Source organism: Lycium barbarum, chromosome 2, assembly GCF_019175385.1.
Source record: "Lycium barbarum isolate Lr01 chromosome 2, ASM1917538v2, whole genome shotgun sequence".
NCBI lineage: Eukaryota > Viridiplantae > Streptophyta > Magnoliopsida > Solanales > Solanaceae > Lycium > Lycium barbarum.
This window is the reverse complement of record NC_083338.1, coordinates 2,594,907-2,621,405: the sequence shown is the minus strand read 5'-3', so window position 1 is coordinate 2,621,405 and position 26,499 is coordinate 2,594,907. Positions and strand designations below refer to the sequence as shown.

Below are 26,499 nucleotides of genomic sequence, written 5' to 3'. Positions count from 1 at the left end.
ACTGGACATTAAGATACGTCATACGTATAGTAAGGCTTAACACATTGATTGTCTCTTAAATTTGTCAGTAAATATGATATTAAAGTGTTTCTAGTAGATATTTTTTATTCAAATTTTAAAAAAGTTTTTGTGTGTATATTCAGACATCCGTTATGTATATAAGTTAACTATATAAAAATTTGAAGAGAGATGCATGCAACAAGGTTGAAAATATAGATGAAAATCCGTCTCTTAAAATTTCATTAATCATAAGGCATTAAAAATTCAAATAAACAAAGTAGTAGCAGACTCTTACTTTAACTAAGAAACTAAATATTCTAAGAATTGAAGTCAAATATTAGGCTTCTCATATAACTAAACAACTACTTATTCCAGAAACCTGTAGCGGTAATAGATGCAAATATCCAACAAGAAATTCATTTACGTTTCAAAGCGACAAATAATTGGCATGCTTTCTCGCAATCAATTTTCATCCACGCTGAAATCTCTTCACTTTTGAGAATAGTCCTTGCAAAAGCTTCTTCTGCAATTTTACTCCCAAAGTGATTGATGAAAAGTCCTTCTAAAACCGCCCTTAGGTTTATGATTAAACTTTTTGCATCAGCCTCATCCACAAGCTTTGATGGGGGATATGTCAACTCTATTCTCTCAATGTTAAAACAACCATTTTTCTCTACCACTTTAGTCATGTCTTTAGGAGAGGGAAAATACACTGGCACATTGAATGAGTCGACTAGAGATTCATCTAGCATTCCCTATATGTCAAAAAGAAAGAAAGTTTAACTACAAATGTACGATAAAAAAGAATGTGCATCACATTAATTAGGAGAGAGACAGTACTAGTTTTGTTTTCATTTTATTTTATATGATGGTATTGTTGTTGAATATAAAGATTAAAATAGATTTTTTTTTTTTTTTTTTTTTTTTGCCATACTGAGGTTGATTTATGATTTGAATTTATTAGGTTCGGGTGCGGATTCAACCTTATCCCTCCATCTTGCATGTCAATTAATTATTGCTTTCTTTGTCCTTTCTTTATTTAGTTTATTTTTTCTAAATCCCCTAATAGAAAGGGAAGATATAATTAATCAGTTCAACTAGTCCCAACATTTTTGGTACGGAGTGTTAGATATATATGTGAAAAAATAACTAAAATTAATTTAAAAAGTAATTTTAAACTTATAATTCAAAAATGTGACAGGTTCAATATTAGGAACTTAAAGGTTGTCAAGTTTAAATCCTAGGTCTCTTATTCATGATAGTGGATTCATCTTCTTGAAATATAATGTTGGATCCTATCACACTATCAAGTCACCCATAATATCTACGGATAGTCTTCTTAAAATCTATATATAATATAAAGCTAGATATAGATAAGATGATGTGGCACCTCTCAATGACCACCATTCCTATTTATCTTTTATCTCCTTTTTTTATATTTTCCCCTTATTTTTTAATTAAAGAATTAACAATAATATACCCTATTTATTGAGTTTCATTAAATTTTGCTATATTAATTCATTGTGTATTAATTATTTATGCCATTATTTATTGTTGTATCCGATTGGTTTTCTTCAGCAGATGATATAGTCATTAACAGTAGTGGTTTTTCATTTTAATTGCTATGCTAATTAAGTATTTGTTCTGCCATATTAATCTTAAGTTACTATATTAATAATTAATTGTTGAATGCTAATGGAGAATTAAAAGCTCACTATCAGCTTTCAAGTTCATCCACCACCGTTTCTCCTCCCCATTACCATATTTGAAGATACTTATTTCATTATCTATTGTTTGGCCTCCTAACTATAGATTCTTTATATTCTCAAAAGAACTTTTGTACACCTTTTAAAATGCCATCAAAAAACCTCTTCAGATATGGGTTTTTGGTGATGAAACCTTTGCTTTGTCTCTTATTCTGATGATGAATTCTTCATTTCTTAATTTGTTTTTGTCTTCTTTCATAACATGTGAGAGTGCTTCTTGTAATGATGTTTTGGCTCTCTATATTGTTTTTCATTAAAATCAATAAATTGCTTCGTCATTTCAAAAGAGGGCAACCTGGTGCACAAAGCATCTCGTGTTGGCAAAGTTCGTAAACAGCCGCACCCCAAAAGTTTTGTTAATTATTTTTACATGTGTATATGGGTTGTAAACATATAATTTTGCTTTTGTGCACCCTGATGAGTTCATGAAATCTAGGACAGATCAAGTGATGCAGACAGATATATAAAGAGACAAAAAAGGCATACCAGTTACCCCTGTGTTAGAGGCGTTGGATGAAGCTATCAGGATAATGATATTATTAATAAACGACAAGTTGAGAAAAAAAAGGGAGAACAAGCTGAAGATTGAGGTGAATCGTAGTAATTTGAAGAGAGAATTATCTAATGTTCATAGATCTTAAAATTTATTGCAGTCAAATCAGAGTTTATGATAGTCTTTTGTAGATAGATGAATAAGCTATTGTTTTTTTGTGTTTAATTTCATAATAATTTTTTTTGTCTTTCACATAAATTCCAACCTTATTCCTCTATCTAAACACCATGAATATGCATATGGGATGCAAAAGATATTATGAAATTTTTAGATCTATTTTTGGTTTCTCAAAGTGTCCTCAATCTCTGAAAGTTGTGTTTTATTTATCATTTTAATATATATGTTTTGTTGATACGGGAAATATTTCGGGACTTTTATTTTAGGCTTTTTGTTGTTATAGTGTTGTATTTTTGTTTTCTTTTTACTAAGAATGTTGGTGATATTTTTATTTATTTTGACTTTTAATTTAGTTTTTGAAATATAAATAAGAGTTGAATTTATAAACTTATTTGTTTAGTTATCTTATGAAAATTAAAATTACTTTAGATTTCAGATAACATACTTTGTGTTTAGTTTTTTTTTTTATGAAAATTTAAAAATATTTTAGAGCTAACAAAAGTATTTTGTGATTACTTTTAATATTTGGGTATTAGCAGTGTTTTAAAAGGCGGGGGCGTAAGGCGGGGCGTTTTACATACGCCTCGACGAGGCGTAAGCCTCGAGGCACGGGGCGTAAGCCCCATGGGTATTTAATTTTTAGTATTTCTTAAAATAATATAATTACAATAAATATTTTTAAATAGGTAAAATTACATAAAAAATAAAAGAAAACTGTATATATATATGTGTGTGTGTGTGTGTATGTGTGTGTGTGCGCGCGCGCGTTGATCCTCACAAAGAAATGATCAAAGCAATCCATTATACACCGCTTATAACTTGTAATTATATATAACATAATTTTACAAGTATAAACAATACAATGAAATAAAAGCTATTATGAAATGCAAATCAATTCTAACATTTTAACTTTCAAACACGGAAAAAAACATAGTTTCTTAAAACACTATTATTATCATACTATTCATTTTATCTCCCTATAAGCAAACAATCAATAAAATTTATCAATATTACAATTAAAACATAACTTCTTCATGAACAAAAAATAAAATTATATGATAATTCTGATACATAGGACTTATGACCAATGACAAGTGAAAATGTACAATTCCGCTATGTGTTTTTTTTTTTTTAAATTAAGTGATATTCACCCTCACGACGTTCTCAAATAGTAAATATCCAATACTACGACTTGTTATATGAGTTACACCCAATCTTCTATTTCTATAGATGAAAAACTATTAAGTATCATTATTTTGTTAAACAATTATGAGGGTGAATGATTTTAATTAAGGAATTTAAAATATAATTTGTGTAAGAACTGTTAGGCAAGCCCTGGGCGTTGGGCGTTAGGCGTGTTTAGGGCGTACGGTTGGGCGCTTAAGGCGTAAGCCTCATAGGAACTAAGCCCCGCACGTTAGCCCCAGGGCGTTTTGCCACTGTCGTACCCCGAGGCGAGCCTCGGGGCGAGTCCTAACACTGCCTTTTAAAACAATGGGTATTAGAAATAAATATATCAAAATCTAATAAGGTCTTATATTCACGCGGACAATTTCACTAGTGTACTCCATAATTTTGAAGATAAGACAGGTTACCTGTTATAATAGGTAGGTGACCCGACAATATCTTTACACAAACGATCCATATAACTTGAACTCAGTGACGGAGCCACACTATGCCGGGGCGTTCATCCGAATCCGCTCAGCGGAAAAAAACATTGTTTTTACAAGATTAAAATCATTTTTTATGTATATATAGTAGATGTTGAACCCCCTTAGACTTTTTCGTATGTTTACTTTTTTATATTTTGAACCCTCTCGACGGAAATCCTGGCTCCGCCATTGCTTAAACTCAAAATAAAACAGTAGGAATATTTGAAATATGTGTTGATGACGAACATTTACTTACCTCATTCACCAAATCCGTAAGACTAGATGCAAAAAATTTGAGGTAACGATAACCAGAATATGGTGAAAGTAGCACCATCATTCCTCCTTCAACAATCTCCTCAGCTCTTGCATTCAAGAAAACTTCCATATCCTTGTTGAATTGAGCAATATAGGCATTCACTACTTCAATATTTGAGGCATCTACATAGTGAATCAATCCTTTATTCCATGCAGGGGATTTCTCATCTAATAACTCTTCTGGACACTTAGATAACCAATGTATAGCACATGAACAATGCGCAAAATGTATCGATTGCGATGGAAATAATCTTCCATGGAAAGATCCTGGAACTCCGGTTGAATAATAGGACATATCGACGGGTAGTGATCGAAAGAGAGTGTTGAAATCATTGGTGATATGGTCATTGAAAAAAACTTGGAATTCAAGAATGTTATTTGTGGAATTTGTGAATATTTGATTATAGTATTTGAATTTTACAGCTTCTACAATATGTTGCATTGAGCTGAATGTGTTTGGTCCAATTGAACATCCCAAGTCCGTAATACGGAATGTGTTTGAAGAAGATAACAATAGGCTTTTGATGTCAAGCTTTTCAACAATTGCATCTCTGACCATCTCCTTTGCACCATCTAAAACTTCTCTCTGCACATATATTACCGTGAAGTTATAGAATTTGTTTTTGTCACGTTAAATAATTGATCTTACCCATATCTAACAGTAAAATTACAAAGTTACTATTTTCTTGTCGAATTAAAGTAACTGAACTTTAATCACTATATGTAACATTAAAGTCATAATTTTATCCACTAAAACAGTAAAGTCACCTTGATGGGTAGCAAAGGTGTATTCAAATCTGGGATTCTCGAGTTAATTGTACAATAATAATTGGTTTCACGATATTGATAGATATTTGGTAGATTTCTTGATATACATACTGGGTCTCGATCAGCGGCGGAGCTAGAATTTTTACTAATTAGTGAAAATATAAAGGAGTAAACCCACGAAGAAGCAAATGAGAGTCAATATAGTATATACATACATAAAAAAGATGTTTTTACCTATGTTGCTCGGACCCTTCACTTTTGCCGCCGTACTCGTGTCCGACACGACACGACACGGGTTTGGGTACGGAATTCGTGTCGGATCCGGTCAATAGAGATCGGATACTTTGACCAAAATTCATGACCAAATTAAAGAAAAATTTTGACATTATGATTTCTCAAGATAACAAAAAGTAGAGATTTGAAGACATGAGATGGCATACCTTCAATATTATGTAGAAAATTTAACTAGTTTCTCGGAGCACGCAGTCTAGCACCTAGTAGAATGGAAGATTGAATCACATGTCTGGTACAAACTACATGTAGGTGCTTCCACAAAAAGCTCTCATAATCTAGGCATATTCTTGTAGCTATATTATTAAAATTTTGAATTATTTTTGCCGAATTCCCGCACCCGTATCCGTACCCGGATCCGTACCCACAAATCTTAAAATTTAGATCATGCCGAGTCCGACCTCTAGATCCATACCCGTATCCGACACCCGCACCCGAATCCGAGCAACATAGGTTTTTACCTTGCTATACAGTATAATTTTCCAACTAAGGGATGTCAATTGACACCGTTGAATACATGTGGTTCCGCCACTGATCTGAGTAGAAACTGTTGGACTCAAATAAACTTGTAACCAACCCTCTAGATCCACCCCTGATGGGTAGGTTTTGTTGTTACAGAGAATAAGGTTAAGTGTTTGTTATTATTATAGAAGGGAAAGTAGTTACTTTATTATGACAAAAAAAAAAGTATGATTTTTCGGTTATAAAAAATATAATTTTCTTATAACTAATCCAGATTCAAAATGGTGCAAGAAATACCTGTATTTGGGAGTTCTTGGAGTAGCTGTAAGCAGTATCACCAGCATTCATGGGGTAAAATCTTGGCATTTTGGCTAATGCTGATATTCTTCACCTGCCTTTTCTCTGATCAGTTCTTGCTCATAATATATAGCCTTCTTCATAGTGCTTATATATAGGCTATAGGGGTCGTTTGGTAAGCGAGATAAGGTGGGATATTCCGGGATTAATTTTGGGATAAATTTTATAACTTGTTTTGTTGAAGGTATAAATTTATCCCTTCATACCTTCAACCAAACAAGTTATAAAATTTATCCCAAAATTAGTCTAGGATAACCGATCTTATCCTATCAAGGTTGGTATTATTTTATTCCACCTCCCAAATAAAATAAATTAGTCCTGAAATTATAATCTCTGAACGATAATATCGGAATAACTTAGTACGCATACCAATATGTAGCCGGGGAGGGAGGCAGAACTTTAGATCGAGTTGGCCTGGTCAGTGAGATTAGAAAACACTATTTCAACATAATTAATGCAGTGCACTTGGTTGGCAGTATTAAAAAAATGGGTATATAATTAATGCAACAACAAGTTGGCAGTATGAAATGATATCTATATTAAATTATTTAAGAAATTATATACTTCCTCCTTCCATTTTTATTTGCCCCGCATACTAAAATAGTTGTCCATTTTTAGCTATTCAGTTTGGAAAGTTAAGAGCTAATTCATCATTCCATACCGATTTTACCTTTATTATTAATTATTGGGTTGAAAAGTTTAAGAATTTTAGCAATTGCACAACTTTTAAAGTATGTTATATTGATTTCAATCATTAGGTTACTTCGCAATTGTCACGCCCCGAACCATGGCCTGGACGTAACACGGCACTCGGTGCCTGACTGCATGTGACCGAGCGAACCACATGGCTTGCTGAATCATCATGATACATAACATATGCGGAATATAACGTGAATGCATGATGAGTCTTTATAAAACATGTTAAGTCATAATACTTAATAAAATACTTGTTTAAACATGAGTGAGCCAAAATGGCTATACGACTCCAAATGTCTGACATGATATAACTGACTTGTCTAGTCTATGAAACCTCTATCATGAGTCTGACTGGAAAACATACTTACTGGGACAAGGCCCCCAGCATACCTTTAGATGCATAATTAATCATAAAATAAACGTTGACTAAACCCCGAATGAGATGGGGCTCACCAATAAGCTGATACGAATGTTGTCCTACTGAGCAGATGTGTCGTCCTGTATATCAGTACCTGCATCGTGAAATGCAGGCCCCCGGGCAATAAAAGGGGACGTCAGCACATTGAATGTACTGGTATGTAAAGCAACCGAAAGAAACAACATGGGACATGAAATAACATGATAAGAACTGAAACTGAAAACCTGGACATGAACATGGGCATGAGTGCATATGTATATATATAACATAAGTAAAAACATGATAAGTAGGGAGAGCAATAACTTATAACCGATCCATGGTCTGGTGCTTGCGTCCCGCCAGCAGAACACTCAGTCCTTGCCAGGGAACATGAGATTTGATAAAATATGAAAGGATCCAATCATTATGAGAGATCGTCCGGAACATGGGTGGAGCGATCCTCTTCCTACGGTGGCTACGTAATTTCAGGCTATCTGAAGCCCTCCTCGGTAATTAATGCAACTCCCAAAACATGAACATGAAAAATAGTGGCACTTGCTGCCCATGGTATATCATGAATCATAACTTGCTTGTACATAGTGTTCATGAATCATAACTTGCTTGTACATGGTTTTCATGAATCATAACTTGCTTGTACATGGTTTTCATGAATCATAACTTGCTTGTACATGGTTTTCATGAATCATAACTTGCTTGTATAGTTTCATAAGATAACTTGTCATAGTCTTGCAAAACATGTTTTTCGTTCATGAGTAATAACAATAGTTCGAAATCATATATATATACTTTTCTTGAAAACATGCTTGTAACTTGCTGGATGAAATCATAAAGTTTCATATAAACATAATGAGAACACATGAGGAAGAATTCATTATTCATGGATTAAGCTAGGATTTCCTAATAACCGTAATGGAAGATTAGGAATGCAATAACGAATATAGATACAAAATTCATGCACATAAATACATAATTACGGGCTACCAATATGTTGAGTTTAATGCCCTAGGATTTGAACTTCATGGATTTTACGAAACGGATCATGGGGAAGAACATAGAGATTCCCACATGTGGATGAAAGTTATACATACCTTAACTTCCTGCTTTTGAGTGTATCACAATGTCCTTCAATCCCTTCAACTTTAATCTATAGCAATACAGGTCATAGGGACTCTATATTAGCAACAATATTCATGTTTTGTTCATCTAAGCATTTTATCAAACACTTGGTGGGCATGAAGCTCCACAACCTTCATTAATGGTGTTTTCTTCCCCCCCAATCCCCATTCTATTACTTCTAGCTGATTCTACAATCTCAATTAGATGTAATTGACATCATTCTTCATCACCCATATGAATACAACAATCCCAAGTCAACAATCCAAAAACCCTAGCATAGTTCATATAATTTTCTTTATCAAACCCATTTACTATTCTCCCAAGAACTTATCAACACTTTAATCATCAGGAAACATCATAAAACTTACCTTAGTTATTGTAGGAATAAGCCTTGAGTTGAAATGCTTCACTTGAACAAAACCCTAGTTCCACCTTCCATGGAATTTCTTGACTTGAATGGATTTGATGTGTTTCTCACACTTAGTTTTGGTGGATTGATGAAGTGGATCTTTTGTTTCACTTGGATTCTTGCATATGAAGTGTTTGGATGGCTCTAGAGAACCCTTGAGTCGTGTAGGAGAAATGGGAATGAAAAAAAATGGGTTTGGGTCTCTTATTAACATCTTAAAATCTGACCCATCGGGCAATTCTACGCCCATTTTTACGTTCCGTATAATGGTTTTACGGACCGTATAACTCACCGTAAAACCATTCCAGTGATTTGGACATTCTGTGCTCATTTTACGGTGTGTTTTACGTCCCGTATAATGGTTTTACGGACCGTATAACTTACCGTAAAACCATTCCAGTGATTTGGACATTCTGTGCTCATTTTACGGTGGTCTGAGTCAATTTTACGGACCGTATAATTGTTTTACGGACCGTAAAATTGAACCGTAAAACTGACCAACGAAATATCATTCTCTGTGACCATTTGACGGACCGTATAAATATTTTACGGACCGTCAAAATGTTTTACGGACCGTCAAATGGTCCGTCAAAATTCTTCTGCTCGGACAGTCTGTCGTATAATGGGCATAACTCTTTGCACAGATGTCCGTTTGAGGCCCATAATATACCGTTGGAAATCTATTTCAAAGGGCTACAACTTTTATCAAGAAAGTTTTCCCAAATTCCAAATTAATAATGGGGTTATGGTCGTTGGAAGTAAGGCCATCTATAAACTCACTTGCAAACATGCCCCGTAGAGTGGTTTTCAACTTTGTTTTGCCCAAAGACTCTTCTCAAGTTTTGATTGGGTTTCAAACACCATTTATACACTACTAAAATTGGGTTCATTATACCCCCATCTTATAATACAAATCTTAACCCGAATGCACGAGGTGTTACAGCAATAATTAGCGGTCATATAGTAAAATTATCATTCTATTTTTAGCTTATTAATTAATAGGTGTGTCAAGTCAATACATGACAACTGACAAGTAAAAAATGACCGCAGGGAATATTATTTTATGCGTGATACCATTTAGAATAAGAATATGTATATTAACAATTCGGGGATAAACATATTTGAAAAGATTGGGGAAACAATGTAGGTATAACATGTTAGGATCTCTTAATGACGTGAGAACTTTTGGAAAAAATCGTCCGAATTAATTTGATCTGAAGTGGACAATACCCAGTTACCCACAACATATTAAAAGTATTTTTTTTGGCTAGCTTAATCCAACACAATCTGTTTTACTATTTTCCACCCACTCCTCAAAACGTATTATTTGAAGAACAGGAGTATATTGTTACTAACAGTTGGCTAGCTTAATCCAACACAATCTATACATTATTAGTCGCCAATTATCTGTTCATTATTATTTACGTTATCAACAATTTCGACGTTATAATCTCTAACCAAATGATTAACTGCTATTAAGAACGAACAATATCATGCATGAACACACACAGGGTATGTTTTCTGAATAGCTTAGATATTCTAAAGATCTTTCGTAGGAAAATTAATCACAATTATTGATCACAACATAATTAGCCATTTACTCTGGGAAAAAAAGCCACTTATCCACAGAAGTGAACAAAATGGATGCAGAAACTATTAGCTGTAATTATTGGAATATATTTATGCAGCAAGCCAGCAAAGCGTGGACATATGTTTTTGGTTCCTCAATTATGATATATAAAATTTTGATGTGAATATTCAGGATATTTAACAGAGCACATTTAACTTTAATTAGAAAATGTATGATAGAAATACCTCTTCTTCATAAAAGCTGTCTCATGGCCAATTTTTGCACACCTAGCTAGACAAATTCAGGGGGGGGGGGGGGGGAGGGGGGGGGGGGTTAGGTATATATTTTACACTATTATGATTGATACTGGTGGGGCGGATCGAGAGGGACAGAGGGTCGGTTACGAATTTATGTGAACCCAATTCCTGTATACATATTAAGAAATTTACTGAATATTAGATTGTAGATTCGCTTGCATCAGTTGATATTCACTTGACATAGATATAAGAACTCATAAATTTCAAATTCTGAACCCTTTTTTAGATCGGGCGACTTACCGACTAAGACTTAAGTAGGTGAAAATACGTCACATACCTCTAACATGGGATTAAAATTCTTGATTCTTAAGATTATTCCTTGTCAGTGCGTAGATTGAAAATTTGGACTTACAAATGAGTAGTGGTGAAAAAAGAAGAAGTTTAAAAGTGTCTGGTAGGCTTGATGACTTTATGAGAGCCAAAGAAAGAGTAAATATCTCAAAATGTCACTCAACTATGAGAAATTATGTAGCAAAGTCATTGAACTTTGTTTTATATCAATAGAGTCACTCAACTTAGAGTTTTTCTCTTATAAAATCACTCAACTAAATTCTTATTAAAAAAACTCTACTTTGTCCCCTTAACATTTTAGGTTTGGGAAATAATATCCCCTTCACATTTTGAATGGGATAATAAACTCCTTTGATCTTAAATCAATGGCTAGAAACAAGTTGAATTATTACTTCATTTGAACCAAATTTTCAGGAATAGCACTGCACTTCTTAAGAACAAAACCCTTTAGAAGTAATAAAAGAACTGCATGCAAATACACACATAATAATAATTTACATATTCAAATTCTTATTAAAAATCACGATTATTTTAAACTCTCTTTTCATAATTAGTAGAACCTATTTTTTTAAATTGCTGGTAGATATAGCAAATTAGGTATAATTCCATAAGTTCTGGTAGGCAATAGTAGTTTCATCGTCAGGTAAATAGAACCTTGGTGGACGAAGTAACATCCCTTCAGCCATATTTAAAAGAACATTAGGCATATCATTTTCCCCATCTTAGTAGTAGACTTTGTTATTATCATAGCTAGCCACGAATAATACCTTGTAACACGCCATACTTCAAAGTTAACACATTTTCCCAAAGTAAGTACTAGCAGTTACTTGTGTTTTAAAAATATATACAATAATCCAATTCATTTCTAGTCATTGATTTAAGATTAAGGGAGTTTATTACACCCTTCATAATGTGAAGAGGGTCTTATTTCCCAAACCCAAAATGTTAAGGGAGCACAGTGGAGTTTTTTCATTACAAATTTGGTTGAGTGATTTTATAAGATAAAAGACCTAAGTTGAGTGACTCTATTGATACAAAACAAAGTTCAATGACTTTGCTTACTCGCCAAAGAAATAAATAAAGATAACGAAAAGTCCAAGTATTCGATTTGTGACATGTGCAAACAGGTTGTAAAAGAGGGGGAACTCCGATAATTCAGTCACTCTCTCAAGGAAAGGCACCAGGAAGATCACCATATCTGATTAAGCCTAAAAAGGAAAGATTTTTATTTGTTTATTGTTAGAATGTAGCCACCTCCATGCAGGGAGCTAGAGGAAACGTTTAACTTGTCCCCCTATTGTCAGATATGGTGATCTTTCTTTCCTTAATAGGGTGATTGAATTATTGGAGATAGACTTAGATACTTTAATTACGGTTTGTTCCAATTGAATATCTGAACACATGACCCGTAAGGGGGGCTCACTTGAGCATGGGACTTCCATAATGGAGGTCTTATGTTCGAAATCCCTTGCCTACGATAGCAGGAAATTTGCCTTCTGGGTCGAGCTCGTCGCACGGGACTTGCCTAGTTCGGGTTATCTCTCCTGTGTGGTTTATGGGCTATTGCACAAAAGCGGAATTTACATAGGAATTGCGGCTGCGGGTTCCGTTGTCATAAAAAAAATATCATAACACATGATAAAATATTAGACACTTTGGTTCAAATGTTGATTCTTTTTTTTTACACGTGTACTCAAATATATTACTTTCTTTAATTATAAACAACAACCTAAACATCGATGTAAGCAATTTGCTATTTGTGGTATGGTTTTTTTTTTCTTTTTTTGGTAAGCATATGGGTCGACGTTATTGGTCCCAATGGGAACAAAGAAAGAGTCGCCATATATTCACCCACCATGTGTCCGGGTCCCAATACCTAATCAAATTGTTGGCCTCTTCGTGATAAGGTACTTGAAGGGATAACTTTCTCTAATCGTATATTGGATATCCGTTATGAATTTCTAAATTCGAAAAGTTCATTCCGGACTAAAAGTAGTGTCGACGTCAGAATTTCACTAAGAGTGTTCAAAATATAAATAACTAAACACATAAAAAAGTCAAAGAGGGTTCGACATCTATTATATATACGTAAAAGATAATTTTAATCATGTATAAATAGTATAATTTTTCATCAAAGAGGGTTCGCTCCTTGTCCCTACATGGCTCCACCTCTGAATAAAGGACTCTATAAAAATTGATTTTGTTTTTAAATTTTGGATTGAAATAAATTAAGAATGAATAGATAATTTACTTTAGGCACTCCAATTTCTAAAAGGAAGATTAACTTAAATAGTTGTCAGAATGTCAGCCAAAAAAAATAGCTGACGAACTATTTAACTGGTGTACTATTGACTAGTGACTTCTATTATTTTTTGTCCCAACGGCTAAATGTGTAATTTGCTTCTTTTTGCAATCTCTTTTTATTTTATTCTTCAATATTTCTTAAACATGCAAAAATGTTGATGTCGCTCAAGCACACCTTAAGAGTGTAACTCTTTTCATGTTATTTCACCCATAATTGTGTCCTAGAGTTCAAAAACGATACGATAGTGAAATAGACCCTTATAATTCAGCCTTTTTTCTAATTCCGTGCATAACGAGAGATTAGTATATCGGGCTGTCATCTTTTTCTTTTTAGTGAAATAGTAATTTTTATATTATTACTCGTACTTATTTCACTCATCATACCTAATTTAACAGTTATATATTTTATCATTATTTTATTGATCATACTTACGTAAACTTTGTCATTATTTCACTCTTTGATACATATTTCAAAGTCCATGAAAAATCAATTGAGGAGTCGTTCCTTGAGTTTTCAAACTCCAGAAAATTTTCGAACTCCAACACATTATGTTAGAGTTACTTGTCAAAGTTTCGAACTTCAGCATTGTACAAGAATATTCTTGTCTAATTATTATTTGCATTAAAATGACGGCTAAATTTTGATTGCCGGTTAAAAAACTTATCATCAGCCTAATTTTTAGAGAAAAGACATAAAATTCCCCCTTTAACTTGTCTCGAAAACTTAGTTTAGCACTTTAACTTTACGGGCGTTTATATACCTCCTTATTCTAGTCTAAAGTGAAATTACTACCCCTTAAAAAGTGACGTGACACAAAAAATTCGGGAAGCGCGTGAAGAGGTAAAATTAACACTAAAAATGCTCCAAACGGTACATATGTAAATACGTTTAATTAATGGGTTTATTATAATACATAACAAACGAAAGGTCAAATTGTGTCTTATACAAATTAGATGTGGGTTTGTTTGGCAGGAAAAGTTGTTCGCCGAAGCCATTTATTTCCGATAAAGTAAACCATGTATATGTTTCTTTTCTAAAACACCGATTAAATCGAATTCCGTCAACTTTGCTTTCCTCTATATGATTGTCTATCTCATCCATAAACTATATTCTTGAGAAGCCCTTGAATTATGGGCTGTGTGTGTTGTGAATTTGATAATTGAAAAAAATATATATATGGCATGAAAGGGCACTTATAGCCATGGATATGGAGAAAAAAGTAGGGAAAGAATGAAGAAGAAGGCAAAAACTAAATAAATAAAAATAATTTAAAAAATAGTGTTATATACGTGTCAGGCTCGTGTATAACACTCATGTACACTAATGAGGGTTTTTTCGAGAAGAGGGTAGTAATTTCACTTTAGACTAAAATAAGGGGGTATATAAACACCCGTAAAGTTAAAGTGCTTGACTAAATTTTCGAGACAAGTTAGGGGAGAATTTTATGTCTTTCCCTAATTTTTACTTTGAACATGTGTGTCATTAAGTTACGGGCAATGACTTCCGCATGTCCAGCCCACAACACGCCCAAGTTGGCTTGACTGACTCAGAGTCTAAAACTTTTAATTCCACTCAAAAGTTAACGGGTCATTTGCATGATTGCCCTTCGAAGACACTTGTCTTTAATTTTTATCCCTCAAATTGGTGGTATTTAATTTTGGTCATTCGCCTAATGCCCCGAAGTCCTGAGTTTAAACTCCGGCTCAATAAAAAAAAAAATCGCAAGGCAGAATGTCATAGCAAAATTAGGCTCATTTGGGCAAAAGTTAGGCCTTAAGGCAGAGTTTTACAAAATTTCAACTAAATTAAAAAAAAAAATTGTATTAATGCAAACCTCTACTTTAAGGTAGATTTTGCCTTCCGGTATAAGGCCATGCCTGAAGGCAAAACTCTACCTTAAGGATCGGGTAGAGGTTGCCTCTAACTCTACCTGAAGGTAGCAAAAGTCTGCCTGATCTAGGGGTGGGCATGGTAAGGTATGGTACGGTATTTGAAACTTCGGTATGGTAATTTTGATTTTCAGTTTCTAAAAATACTATACCATTATTGTACCAAATTAATTCGGTATGGTTCGGTATTTTAAAGTTTGGTTTCTGTATTTTACGGTATGGTAAATCGATACCATAATTTGTCCGACTTCGACTTACATATACTCATATCGAAGAGAATTATGACTTCCACTACTTAAGAAATGTCTCAATTATTATGTACTAAACACCTTGCACATGTAAAAATATTCAAAAGAAAGTACAAGCAATCTCCATCGTAAATCAATTATACAAAAAAAACATTTAAATCAAGATAGAGTAGTCAAAGTTCCAACATTTAAACAATTAGTTTTCTAATAATACTAGTTTATATATTTGCTAGTATTATTATACTAAGATATGTGAATTGCATATGTAATTATATACTTCGGTATGGTATTTAGTATTTCGCTATTTTCTTTATGAATACTGAATACCGTACCGAATACCAAACTTATTGAAAATGCATACCAAATACAGTCCCAAATACCATAATAGTGAAATCGCGGTATAAAAAATTTCGATTTCGGTATGGTAATCGGTATCTACCATACCATATCCACCCCCAGCCTGATCAGGCAAAGTTTGAGGTAAAACTCTGCATGATCAGACAGAGTTTGAGATAAAACTCTGCTTTGAGAATCCAAACTCTATCTTACGTTTTTTTTTAAAAAAAAATTAGACTAAGCGGGGGTTCGAACCCGGAACCAAGGAATTTTTAGCAAAGGGCAGAAATTAAAGACCACCATGTTTGCAACAAATTTTCTCAAGATAAAGAAAATAAACTACAATCACAAAATAAATAAAAAGAGTAATTTTATTTATCAAGATTGTGAGTATAAATCTGTATATTCCCTTGATTCTTCTCTCCTAAATATACTTCATGATTCGAGGGCCGTTAGTAATGTGTTTCTCGAACGTAGGATGACCTCCTTGGGGATGTATTTGATCTCCATGAATGTCGAGCAGTTTTATAAAGGCAGTATTTGATGTCTTGATCTCTTGTGACTATTCCATGAGTTTATGCGATATTCGAGATATGTGTTGATCTCTTTGTGAATATACATGAGTTTATGAGATATTCGAGATGCTTTTTTAAAGGAATATGTGCTCCTTTATATAGGCGTAAGCTAGGGTTTAAGGTAGAGTAGCCTCCAAAAAATTCTAACAGATATTGGACTCATCTTGTAGAGTCCACAAAATTTTGATGTCTACACACCGATTTGAGGGGCAAAAATTAAAGACCCGTGCCTTTGAAGGGCATTCGGCACAAAAAAAAAAAATGAAAGTTCACTTAACAAATAATATTAAAATGCACTAAATTTCAAATATTAACAAAAGTGAAAAGAGAAAGTCATTAGCTTTATTTCAAACTGATAGAAGATTGAATTCCTCAATCCTGCATTTCTCGACTAACAAAAAAAAAAAACACTTTACTACGTCCCTATTCCCCTCCCATTCTATATTCCAAACAATAAATAAATGAATATATTTTACCCAAATAACTTAACTTAGTATATACATAGCACAAGTCACCAATTAATCAAAACTTTTAATTACAACCCACGTTATTGGGACTTCTCAAAAAGCTAAGAAGATACCATATTCAACAAGGAGAATTTAACTCGCAAGCAAATTTTCCCTCTTTCCAAGTCCAATTTTGCCCCGGTAACCAACCAATGACCCGGACTGTCCAATGGTCCCCTACACAATTGGGCCGTATCCACAAATTTTAGTAACTTTTGTGTTTGTACCGGTATTGGTGGGCCCGTCGGGTACACGCCCGAATCCACCACCACGGGTGGCGTTCTCTCCTTCTCCGATAAAAAACCGGGGATCGAGGAGCCCCCACTAAGAGCCGACAAAAAACTGGATGACGATTTTGTACTATTCTCGGAGGCAGATTGCATCCATTGAGACTGCACGATGCAAGAGTTTGAAACTTTGGAATATAACAATCTGAGATGTAAGACGTTTTTCGTCTCGTGTTTTTTAACGTGAAGTTGAGCGCCCGTGACGATGAAACTAAAGTCATTCTCGTAAGGTGCCCAATTCGGGTCGTATTTTACGGGGGCCGTGCATACATGGGAGAATTTTTTCCATTGGATGGCTTCAAAATATCGATCATCGGGTGTATCTTCGGATCCACGCCATGTTAGCGGGTCGTCTATTTTGTCTTGAAGGAGTACTGGAGTATTTAGTATGTGTAGTAGATGTATGGCCAGCCTGGAAAAAAAAACCATCTTCATTAATTCACTTATAATGAAGATCAAGGGCGGACTTAAGGAGTTCATTCGAACTCTTTTTGTTGAAAAAACACATTGTATACATAACGTCGAATATTCTTTTAAATATATATAGTAAAAGATAAATGCCCTAGGTAAAGATTCTGCCTCCATCATTGATGAAGATGTATGGAAAATCTGAATCATTCACATAATTCAAGGGAAAGCTTTTGTTGTTAGTGAATAAGTTCATATTTAGAGTTTTGGACTAACTTTGTAACGACAGAAGTATATTTGACTTCACTATCAACGGAGGACAAATTTGACATGTAAATGTACTTATATATTGTATTAAATGTAAGAATACTAATACACTATCTCAAAACAATCTTAGTATAGAATACTAAAAAAAGAAAGTTTCATACAAATTGGTAGGAGGAAGTACTATCTTGTCTATAAAGACTACTAATATATTTGGAGCTATTAGAAAAAGGAAATACCTGTCACATTTCACTCCTTCAAGGTAAAGTCGCATTCCAGTTACTGGTGTCTTTCCAACAATTACCTGATAATGTATAAAATATAATATTATTTATTTGGACGCGTGGAGTTAAAACAAATCTATCTAAATGTGCAACAAGGTAAATTTACAGTTAGTTGGAAGTAAACAAATAATTTCAAATTTGTGTTTTGTAGTTCCATGTGCTTTACATTTTAAAAATATACTTTTGGTACTATGCATACATTTGGCTTTATATATCCCAATAAACCTTCCTTAATTTCTTAAATTTTATATCCAATAAATACTACCACATAAAATAGAAGAATAGAATACTAATTAGGTACAGGAAAGATATTTTTCGATCCAAAGTTTTAAAAAATAATCGATGTTTGGAAATTCGTCGAAAAGTAGTCATTTTTAATGTGGAAAAACTGTGACAATATCATAGATTTCGAACTTAAAACAAGTGAAAATTCAAGATATTGTCCTGATTTTGAAACTCCGTGACAATATCCTGAATTTCATCTAGGATGCTATCATGGATTTCATTCAGGATACAATCACGGTGTCTCACTTTTTCTTAAATTCGAAATCATATTTTTTTTTTTAATGACTTTTAAATCTGTTACTATTCTAAATGAAAAGTCCGAAAAATGGCTATTCTTGAATTTTCCCCTATTCACTAAAGGTTTTTTTTTTTTTTGGTTAAAAGGTGGAATTTACCTGAGTTGGGTTTACATATAGCTTAGGGCCCATCAAATTGAAATGAAGAGCTGGAGGTCTAATGGACCTATTGGTAGTTGGGCCTAATGGAAGATCACTGTGAACAGGGGCCCAATTTTTGTGCACTTGGAAATCCAGAAAATACTGCAAATCTGCTATAGGTGGCTTGTCTGCAAATCAATACATAATATAATATACATTATTCAAAAATAAAAATCTACTACACTGTATATGACAAATACAGTTCAACTAACTTCAACTAACACATTTCTCCAATATTTAATGTTTGAATTATCATAACAACCCCTTGACTAAAGTCAAAATTTGCATCGTTATAGAGATAAAGACCTTAAGTCATTTTGGCATGTATTCAAGAAAATAAAAGGGTATAATTTATCTTTTATTCAAAACTTGAAACACTCCTCTCTACTAGCTTTTGGTTTTAAAAAATTCTGATAAAGGTGAAGGAAAAAATCATGAAAATTTTAAAACATTTTGGGAAACGAAACGCCTCTTGTGTATTTATAATTTTTAATGGCATCCATATACATACTCAGTTTTGTTTATATAGTTGAATTTCTTAAAATTTAGACTAGATAAAGAACAACAGCTCAACACACGAAGTATTCCGCATTCGGGAAAGGGCCGCAGACCAAAAGAGGTGTAATGTAGGTCAGTTTACCCTGATGCAATCATCAGTAGCTGATTCTATAACTCGAATATGTTATCTATAGGTCATACAAAGTTAACTATACCATTGGTACAAGTTTGAGACTACAATAAAAAAAAATGTCCAGTGCACAAAGTATTATGTGCTCGAATAGGGTCCTAAGAAGGGCTCCACCATCCCCTAGAAGGTGTTATGTAGGCAATTTATCATAACGCAAGCATCAATAGTTGATTTTACTACTTGAACTTTTAATTTATAGGTCACACAGAAATAACGGTACAATTGCTATAAATTTGAGACTATATAAAGAGATAAAATATTTGTCACTTACATCTTAGATAAAGGTTGATAGCATGTGATAAAAACCCCTTGCCAGGAACACCTTTAAGAAGAGAAGTAATAGGGATGAAGCTGAAGGCAATAGCATCTGGCATTGAAGGCACTGTTAGAAGCCATTCACTATGTGTATTAGCTGTTAAATCTCCACCTCTTTTTGAACATATCACTGTTACTCCCTGCAAAATGAATTTTTCATTATAATCTTTAAGATTTTTTTTAAAAAGAACAAATTCTTTATTTTTATTAATTTTTTTTAGTAAAATGGAACTAATATGTTCTATTTCCACCATCTTATTCATGCTTCAATTTCCTTAAAATTGGGTTTTGACTGTCAGAAGGGAAACTTGAAGCAAGGGTAAAGTTGTTTTTTTGTGTGATCTTATATGTTACTGGTTCAAGCAGTGAAATCATCCAATGATGCTTGTTGCATCAGGATAGACTGCTTACATCACACCCGACCCTCTTGAAGTACGGCCCTTTCCAAAACCCTGTGTGAAGGTACAAACTTACCTACGTCGGGTGTGATGCATGGCACGTGTTGAAATATACACATCTATCACTAACCATGATTAATAATATATATTTTCATTTTATTAAATCGTTTAGCTATAATAAATTGCACTAACTTAGCCCTCAATACGGGTAAGTATTCACCCTGTTTGAACGCAGGATATTACATGCATCAGGCAACCTTCTTTTGTGTGTTTATTGTCAACGAAAGTGTCAAATTTGGTTTCTTGATTCTTACAGCTAGCAAGAAAGTATATAAAATTAATCAGTCACATCTAGTCCAAAACCTGGTTGTCTGCATGATGCATCATTGTGTTTAATAAACGAAGTTGGACTAGTTTTTTTCTAATGTGTTTCTAGTAAGACATATTATATGGGGTACTTCTATAAATACTTAAGTTGAAAAGGAATTAAAGCATTATAATTTGAAAAGAAATTTATATAAATGGGGGATGGGTAATTAAAAGGGAAAACATAGACATTGCTTGGAACACGAGAGGAAAAATGTCTATAACTCTAAACCAAAGAGGGATAATTTGATTGGAAGGAGAAAATTATTTACCATGAATTCTTTTTAGTATTTTCAGAAAATCTAATAGTTATTATTGACTTGGAAATCTTTAGAGTTTTGTTATTTTGCTAATTTTTGGTAGGTAAAATTCAAAGAATCTCCCATATGTGATTGATATGAATTTTTATGATACTAGAAGCTTCATATTGCCAATATTTCACACTATTAGCTGAAGAATTAGACTTAATGGCTGCGCATGATACAAATCAAAGCAAGAAAATGGTAAAGAAAGGATCTTGGGTCTAACTCAACCCCAAAAGCTATCTTATAAGGGGAGGGAGGATTGCCCAAATCCATATAAGGAGTTCACCCATCTCTTAAACAACCAATGTGGGATATTTTAACACCCCACCTCACGCTCAGGATTGGACATCTGGTGCGTGGGCAATTTTAATTCGGGGCCCACTACCGAAAAATAATAATTGGAATGAGTGTTGCTCTGATACCATGTAAAGAACGGATCTTGGGCCTAACTCAACCCCAAAATCTAGCTTATGAGGGGAGGGAGGATTGCCCAAATTCATATAAGTAGTCCACTATCCCTCATACCACCGATGTGGGATATTTTAACAAAAATTGACCTATCAATTTATGAAAAATCAGATGAGAAAACAGTTTCAATAAAGTCGTTTCTTGGGGTTTTAAGGTCAAATTATTTGGTATTGTTAACTTACTACTTTGAAATTTAGTTTCATTATGAATTACGTGTCATTATTTTTGAGGGACAATTTTATCCATGTGATATTTAGGTGCAAGTTTCAATAATAACAACGGAACACACGAATTGAAAATCAATATGTACAATTATCAACGTACATTTTTCGTTGTTGCTGTGAAGCTGTTGAAGATGTTGGGTTGTGGATCAAAAACATTGTACGCCTCTAGAGCCTGCAATTAAAAAAAATGGAAAAAAGAAGTCAGTTCAATTGAATTTATACACAGATATATACATAATATATGTATATAGTTTAATTAATATTTCTTGAAAAAGTTCTTTAATCAGGTTAATCAACTAGCACCAATTTGTTTACGATTTATAAGTCATAGATACGTTTGTAATAACACTTCATTGAATTAATTTTAAACATAGATTCTTCGAGAATTTTATAATAAAGTTTACATATTTGAAAATTACATAAAAAGTACTATAAGTATGCATAATTAATAATGCACAATATGTGAAACAGTTGGAGAAAATCGTAGTCAAAGAAAGAACTGTTTGACTCCTAAACTGGTCAACCTTCAAATAAATTGGGACGGAGGAAATAGGTATTTTGCTTTACCGATGTTAAGTACAAAAAAAGTTCTCACACTATTACTTATCAATTTCAAGAACAATTTTTTTTTTTTAAAGAGATTAATTTGAAACATAATTTTCAATTTGAAAAAAGAAGCAAGGATTGTGAAAAAATCACTAAGAGTTGTAGCAGGTGATAGGATCCCTCCACCCTTAGTCGAAGGCTTCGGATACGAGTCTTCGATACAGAATAAAACTTGGTAGGAAGTGCTTCCCCTTTTAATGAGCGTCATACAATAATAATTCATATTAATCGAGGTCCCAATGCGAACACCAGACACCCAAGTGTGACATCAAAAAAAGATTATGAAAAGAGAGAAAAAACACCTTATGCTTTTGTTCTCTTGTTTTGCATTGGTGTGGACAGAAGTTACAAATCCCAGTGAATAATTGATCACCAAGTTCATCCAAATGGTTCTTGAGTTCTGATGGTTCCATGTTTGAAAATTTGTCTTGTCTCAGTAGGACCACATCTTGTCCTCCTATGCTTAACCCCACAATAACGTGGGTACCATATTTCTCAATAAACCTGTCACAAATAACCAATAATTAATTTTCATTGTATTAAAGAATTCAAATAGACATTCATCACATATTGATTGATATCGACTTCTCAGAATTTGATACGCTCAACTATATAGCAATAATTACATATAAATCATTTTACAATTCACACTATATTTTAAGTGTTTGGATCGAACTAATCCATTGACAAAAATAGTTCATGACAGAGCATTAGATTTTTTGGACTTTGGAGGACTGACAAAGCGAACCAATAATTTTCGGACAAGAGATATCTATCCTTCACGATTTTATATAATAAAAGTTATTCATATTGATTGTGTTGGTGTTGTAACTACCCTTCCATCATTAACTAGAGTCGCGGGTTCAAGTCTTGAGAATAATCTTATTTGATAAGGAGCACTTTAATCCTGAATTAAAATTTTTCAATGCGAAAACGAATTAGTCAGACCATAAAAAGAATATTGGACACCAAATATGAAAACAAACGCACAAAAAATTGCATAGACATCTTTCTACATTATAGTATACGTGGTCTTCTTAATTTTAATAATTTTAACTTGACTACACGAATTCTAACTGGACTTATTCTTCCCATTGCCAAGTTTTCTTTCTTCAAGTTATTTTATAATTATGACATGATAATTATAATATAAAAATCATTATTCTTTGTTGAAGAATAACCTCTAAATCACGCAACCCTCTAATTTTTAAGTAGACTTGGTCAAAATAGAGGAATAGAATAATTATGAATAATATATTATTCAAAATAGAAAAAGAGAGTAATTGATTTTTGACTTCTGGTGTTGGCAGTTATTGAATTTAATAAACAGTTAATATAGCAATGAGTTCTTTTTGCCACACCATTTTGGCCATAATGGCCCAAATGGGATAAATTCATACGATTATTTAGGTCAAATTTAATAATTTATGCTTACTTAATGTCATCTCTATCTTTTCTTCTCAAAATTTATCTTAATTTAAAATTATACAATAGAAGTTATGACAATTTTTACATAAATATGATCAAATTTAGGTCAACATTGCCAATATTTGGACGCCATTAATTCAAAAGTCAGTTACCTAAAAAAGAGCTGTCCTAAAATAATACTCCTAAGTCCTAGCTATAAGTTTTTTTATTTTTTTATTTTCCTTTTCTTTTAGAGGAAATTTTATGCTTGTAGTCCCTAGAATATTGACAAATTCTAGTTTTCAACCATGTGGTATTTGATTAATCACATTTAATCTTCCATTGACTAAAATTGTATACTTTTGATCCTTCTACTTGTGAATCTTCACAAATTTAACGTATTATTAATTATTAAACCATTCATTTAGTCCGTGATGTGTTAAATTTATATTGTTACATCATATTATCAAACTAGCCATAAAGAGATAAATTACGAGAAGACAGACGCGGACAAAAAAAGCAGCTATTGCTAGTTAAAAATAATATAGTTCTAAAAATAATTTAAATATAATAGATTTTCTATGTAAAGGTGAGAAATTAATCAGGAAAAATGAGATGATATTAGTTACCATCAAGAATTGTAGTTGGATAGATAAGATCCTTTGTTAGCGATTTTGGGTTCAAGCTCTGAAATGAAAAAAAAGCCTAGCTGGGAACGCTTTCCTATTAAAAGGTTTTACGCGGTACAAATTTTAATTAACCAAGAGTGCAAAGGGGATACCAGAATGCGAACATCGAATGAGAAATTAGAAAAAAGAGAGTTGATATTAGTTACCTTGCAAGAGCTGCAGGATCCCAAGTGGAAGGAACATCATTTATAACTTGATCATCCAAAACAAGAGAATATCTATCAATATGAACATCAAACAATATGATGAAGTAACCATCAAGGCCTAAGTACTTTGTATTTGCTGCATCAGTTGCCCATGAACCACTGGCAAATCCAAACATTGAATTAAACATCCCTGATGGTATTTTCCCAGGCACTGAACTTCTCCTGTTTATATATTCAGACATCTGTGCCACAAACAAAAATAAGAAAAGAAGTTCAAACATTTGATAATTTAAAGTGTGCCTGGTAGGAAAGAAATTATTTTGTTAGTTTTTTCATATTTAGTTGGTCTCTAAGAAAATAAATTTCTTAAAAGTCAGGAAAAAGACTACGATAAGTGGCATTTCACATAAATTGTTTCTTTCCCACCCCCTAACGCCCTGAGACTGTGAAGCAAGAAATTTAGTCAAAGAGTGTTAAAGAGCCCTTCAATATATATATTTTTAAAACAAAAAGCTAATTTTTTAAACTATATATACGACATAATTTTTTATCCATGCAATGTAATGTTTTGGCAAAGGATGTTCAACTAATTACCATTCGATTTATGTTGCTCTACCACTGCATCCCGCCACTCGTGCCCCCATCCAATCCCCATCTCTATTCCTATAGTATTTGACTAGATTAATTATAGAAGAATTAACATAAATAGCTAGTCATCCACGGAAAAAAAAACATTGCTACGCTAGCGTGCCTTGTTTCACTTTTCAAGCTCCGCCCCCAAGCTTAAACTAACAATAACTTACAGATATATAATATATATATATAATCCATATATAATATGTGTATAACTGTATATAATTTATGTATACCAACAACGAATAGTAAACAGTAAATTTGACCCGATATTTGTATAAAGAAAAATGCTTTTGTAAAAATATTTTCTGCTTATTTACTAAAACACCAGATTCTAAGTAGGAAAACCACTTAATTATTTCCAGGAAAATATTCTCATTCCTATCAAACACCCTTAAAGAATTTGTTGACAAAGAAGAAGAAGAGGAGGAGATTGATATAACTTGCCTGATTAAAATCAAGAATATCAGATTGATATCGAACTCGATCACCTTTATCACATTTAATATCAACAGGGACATTTTCAAAAGCTCCAAAACCAGGTACCATCATCTCCTTTGTAATATTTTCATTGAGCAATACAAGCCTTTCATCTCCTTTACAATACTTTAGTCTAAAATCACATGTTAAATCAAAGCCTTTGCCTAGACTCTTGATAGCATTCTCTACAATATTGTTATTGCCACAGTAATTGCTCATATTTTCTGGTCTTCCTTTTTCTCTTCTTTGTTGTATATGGTAGCTATTTAAAGGGTTTTTTGAAGGAAGGGTTTGGGTTTAAAAAAAAAAAAAAAAGAAGAAGAGGAGGAGACAACGTGTGTGAATGTGCAAAATGGGACTTTAGTTTTGTAAAAATAAGTTTGAATATAAGAAATTTATATGAGGATGTAACTTGTTGAAAAGTCTATGGGAAACTTCATTCTCTTTCTTGTTTGTTAGCTGGAACATACCCTGTTTTAACTGTTCTATCTATTTTTAAGTTAACTTGTGAGTACTACATCATCCAATACTTTTTTTTTCTCCTTATATAGTCAAACCTTTGTAACGGTATAGTTGGGTTCGAAATTTTTTGGTTGTTATAGAGAATGACCGTTATACATCTATAACAACATTGACGTTTAAATAATATTTTGCTGTTATAGGCAAAAAAGTCGCAAAAATCTATTTTTTCATTTTAATTGTCAAATTCTAAGCTTAATCACACTCTGTATAACGAAAGAAATCTTTTAATGATAAATATATATATATATATATATATATATATATATATATATATATATATTCATATGATATTCTTTGTCATAAATAGTGTATTAAAGGATCAAATATTCG

At 32.9% G+C, this 26,499-nt stretch overlaps 2 protein-coding genes across 3 annotated transcripts; both read right to left on the bottom strand.

The window, feature by feature from the left end:
* Positions 1 to 211: 211 nt before the first annotated feature.
* Positions 212 to 6,500, bottom strand: LOC132625853 (loganic acid O-methyltransferase-like). 2 transcript variants are annotated; one of them, XM_060340444.1, is made up of 3 exons: positions 6,222 to 6,500; positions 4,345 to 4,989; positions 212 to 755 (listed from the first exon to the last, which is right to left on the bottom strand). In XM_060340444.1, the coding sequence occupies exons 1-3, from the start codon at positions 6,288 to 6,290 to the stop codon at positions 417 to 419; spliced, it is 1,053 nt and encodes a 350-aa protein (XP_060196427.1). In that variant the 5' UTR covers positions 6,291 to 6,500; the 3' UTR covers positions 212 to 416. The 2 variants fall into 2 exon arrangements, with proteins under 2 accessions (XP_060196427.1, XP_060196428.1); XM_060340445.1 differs by lacking the exon at positions 6,222 to 6,500 and adding an exon at positions 5,612 to 5,930.
* Positions 6,501 to 16,905: 10,405 nt separating this feature from the next.
* LOC132625851 (MACPF domain-containing protein At1g14780) lies at positions 16,906 to 26,020 on the bottom strand. Its single transcript, XM_060340443.1, has 8 exons — positions 25,615 to 26,020; positions 24,535 to 24,776; positions 22,595 to 22,796; positions 21,787 to 21,858; positions 19,882 to 20,065; positions 18,881 to 19,050; positions 18,156 to 18,220; positions 16,906 to 17,656 (listed from the first exon to the last, which is right to left on the bottom strand). The coding sequence occupies exons 1-8, from the start codon at positions 25,864 to 25,866 to the stop codon at positions 17,020 to 17,022; spliced, it is 1,824 nt and encodes a 607-aa protein (XP_060196426.1). The 5' UTR covers positions 25,867 to 26,020; the 3' UTR covers positions 16,906 to 17,019.
* Positions 26,021 to 26,499: the final 479 nt, after the last annotated feature.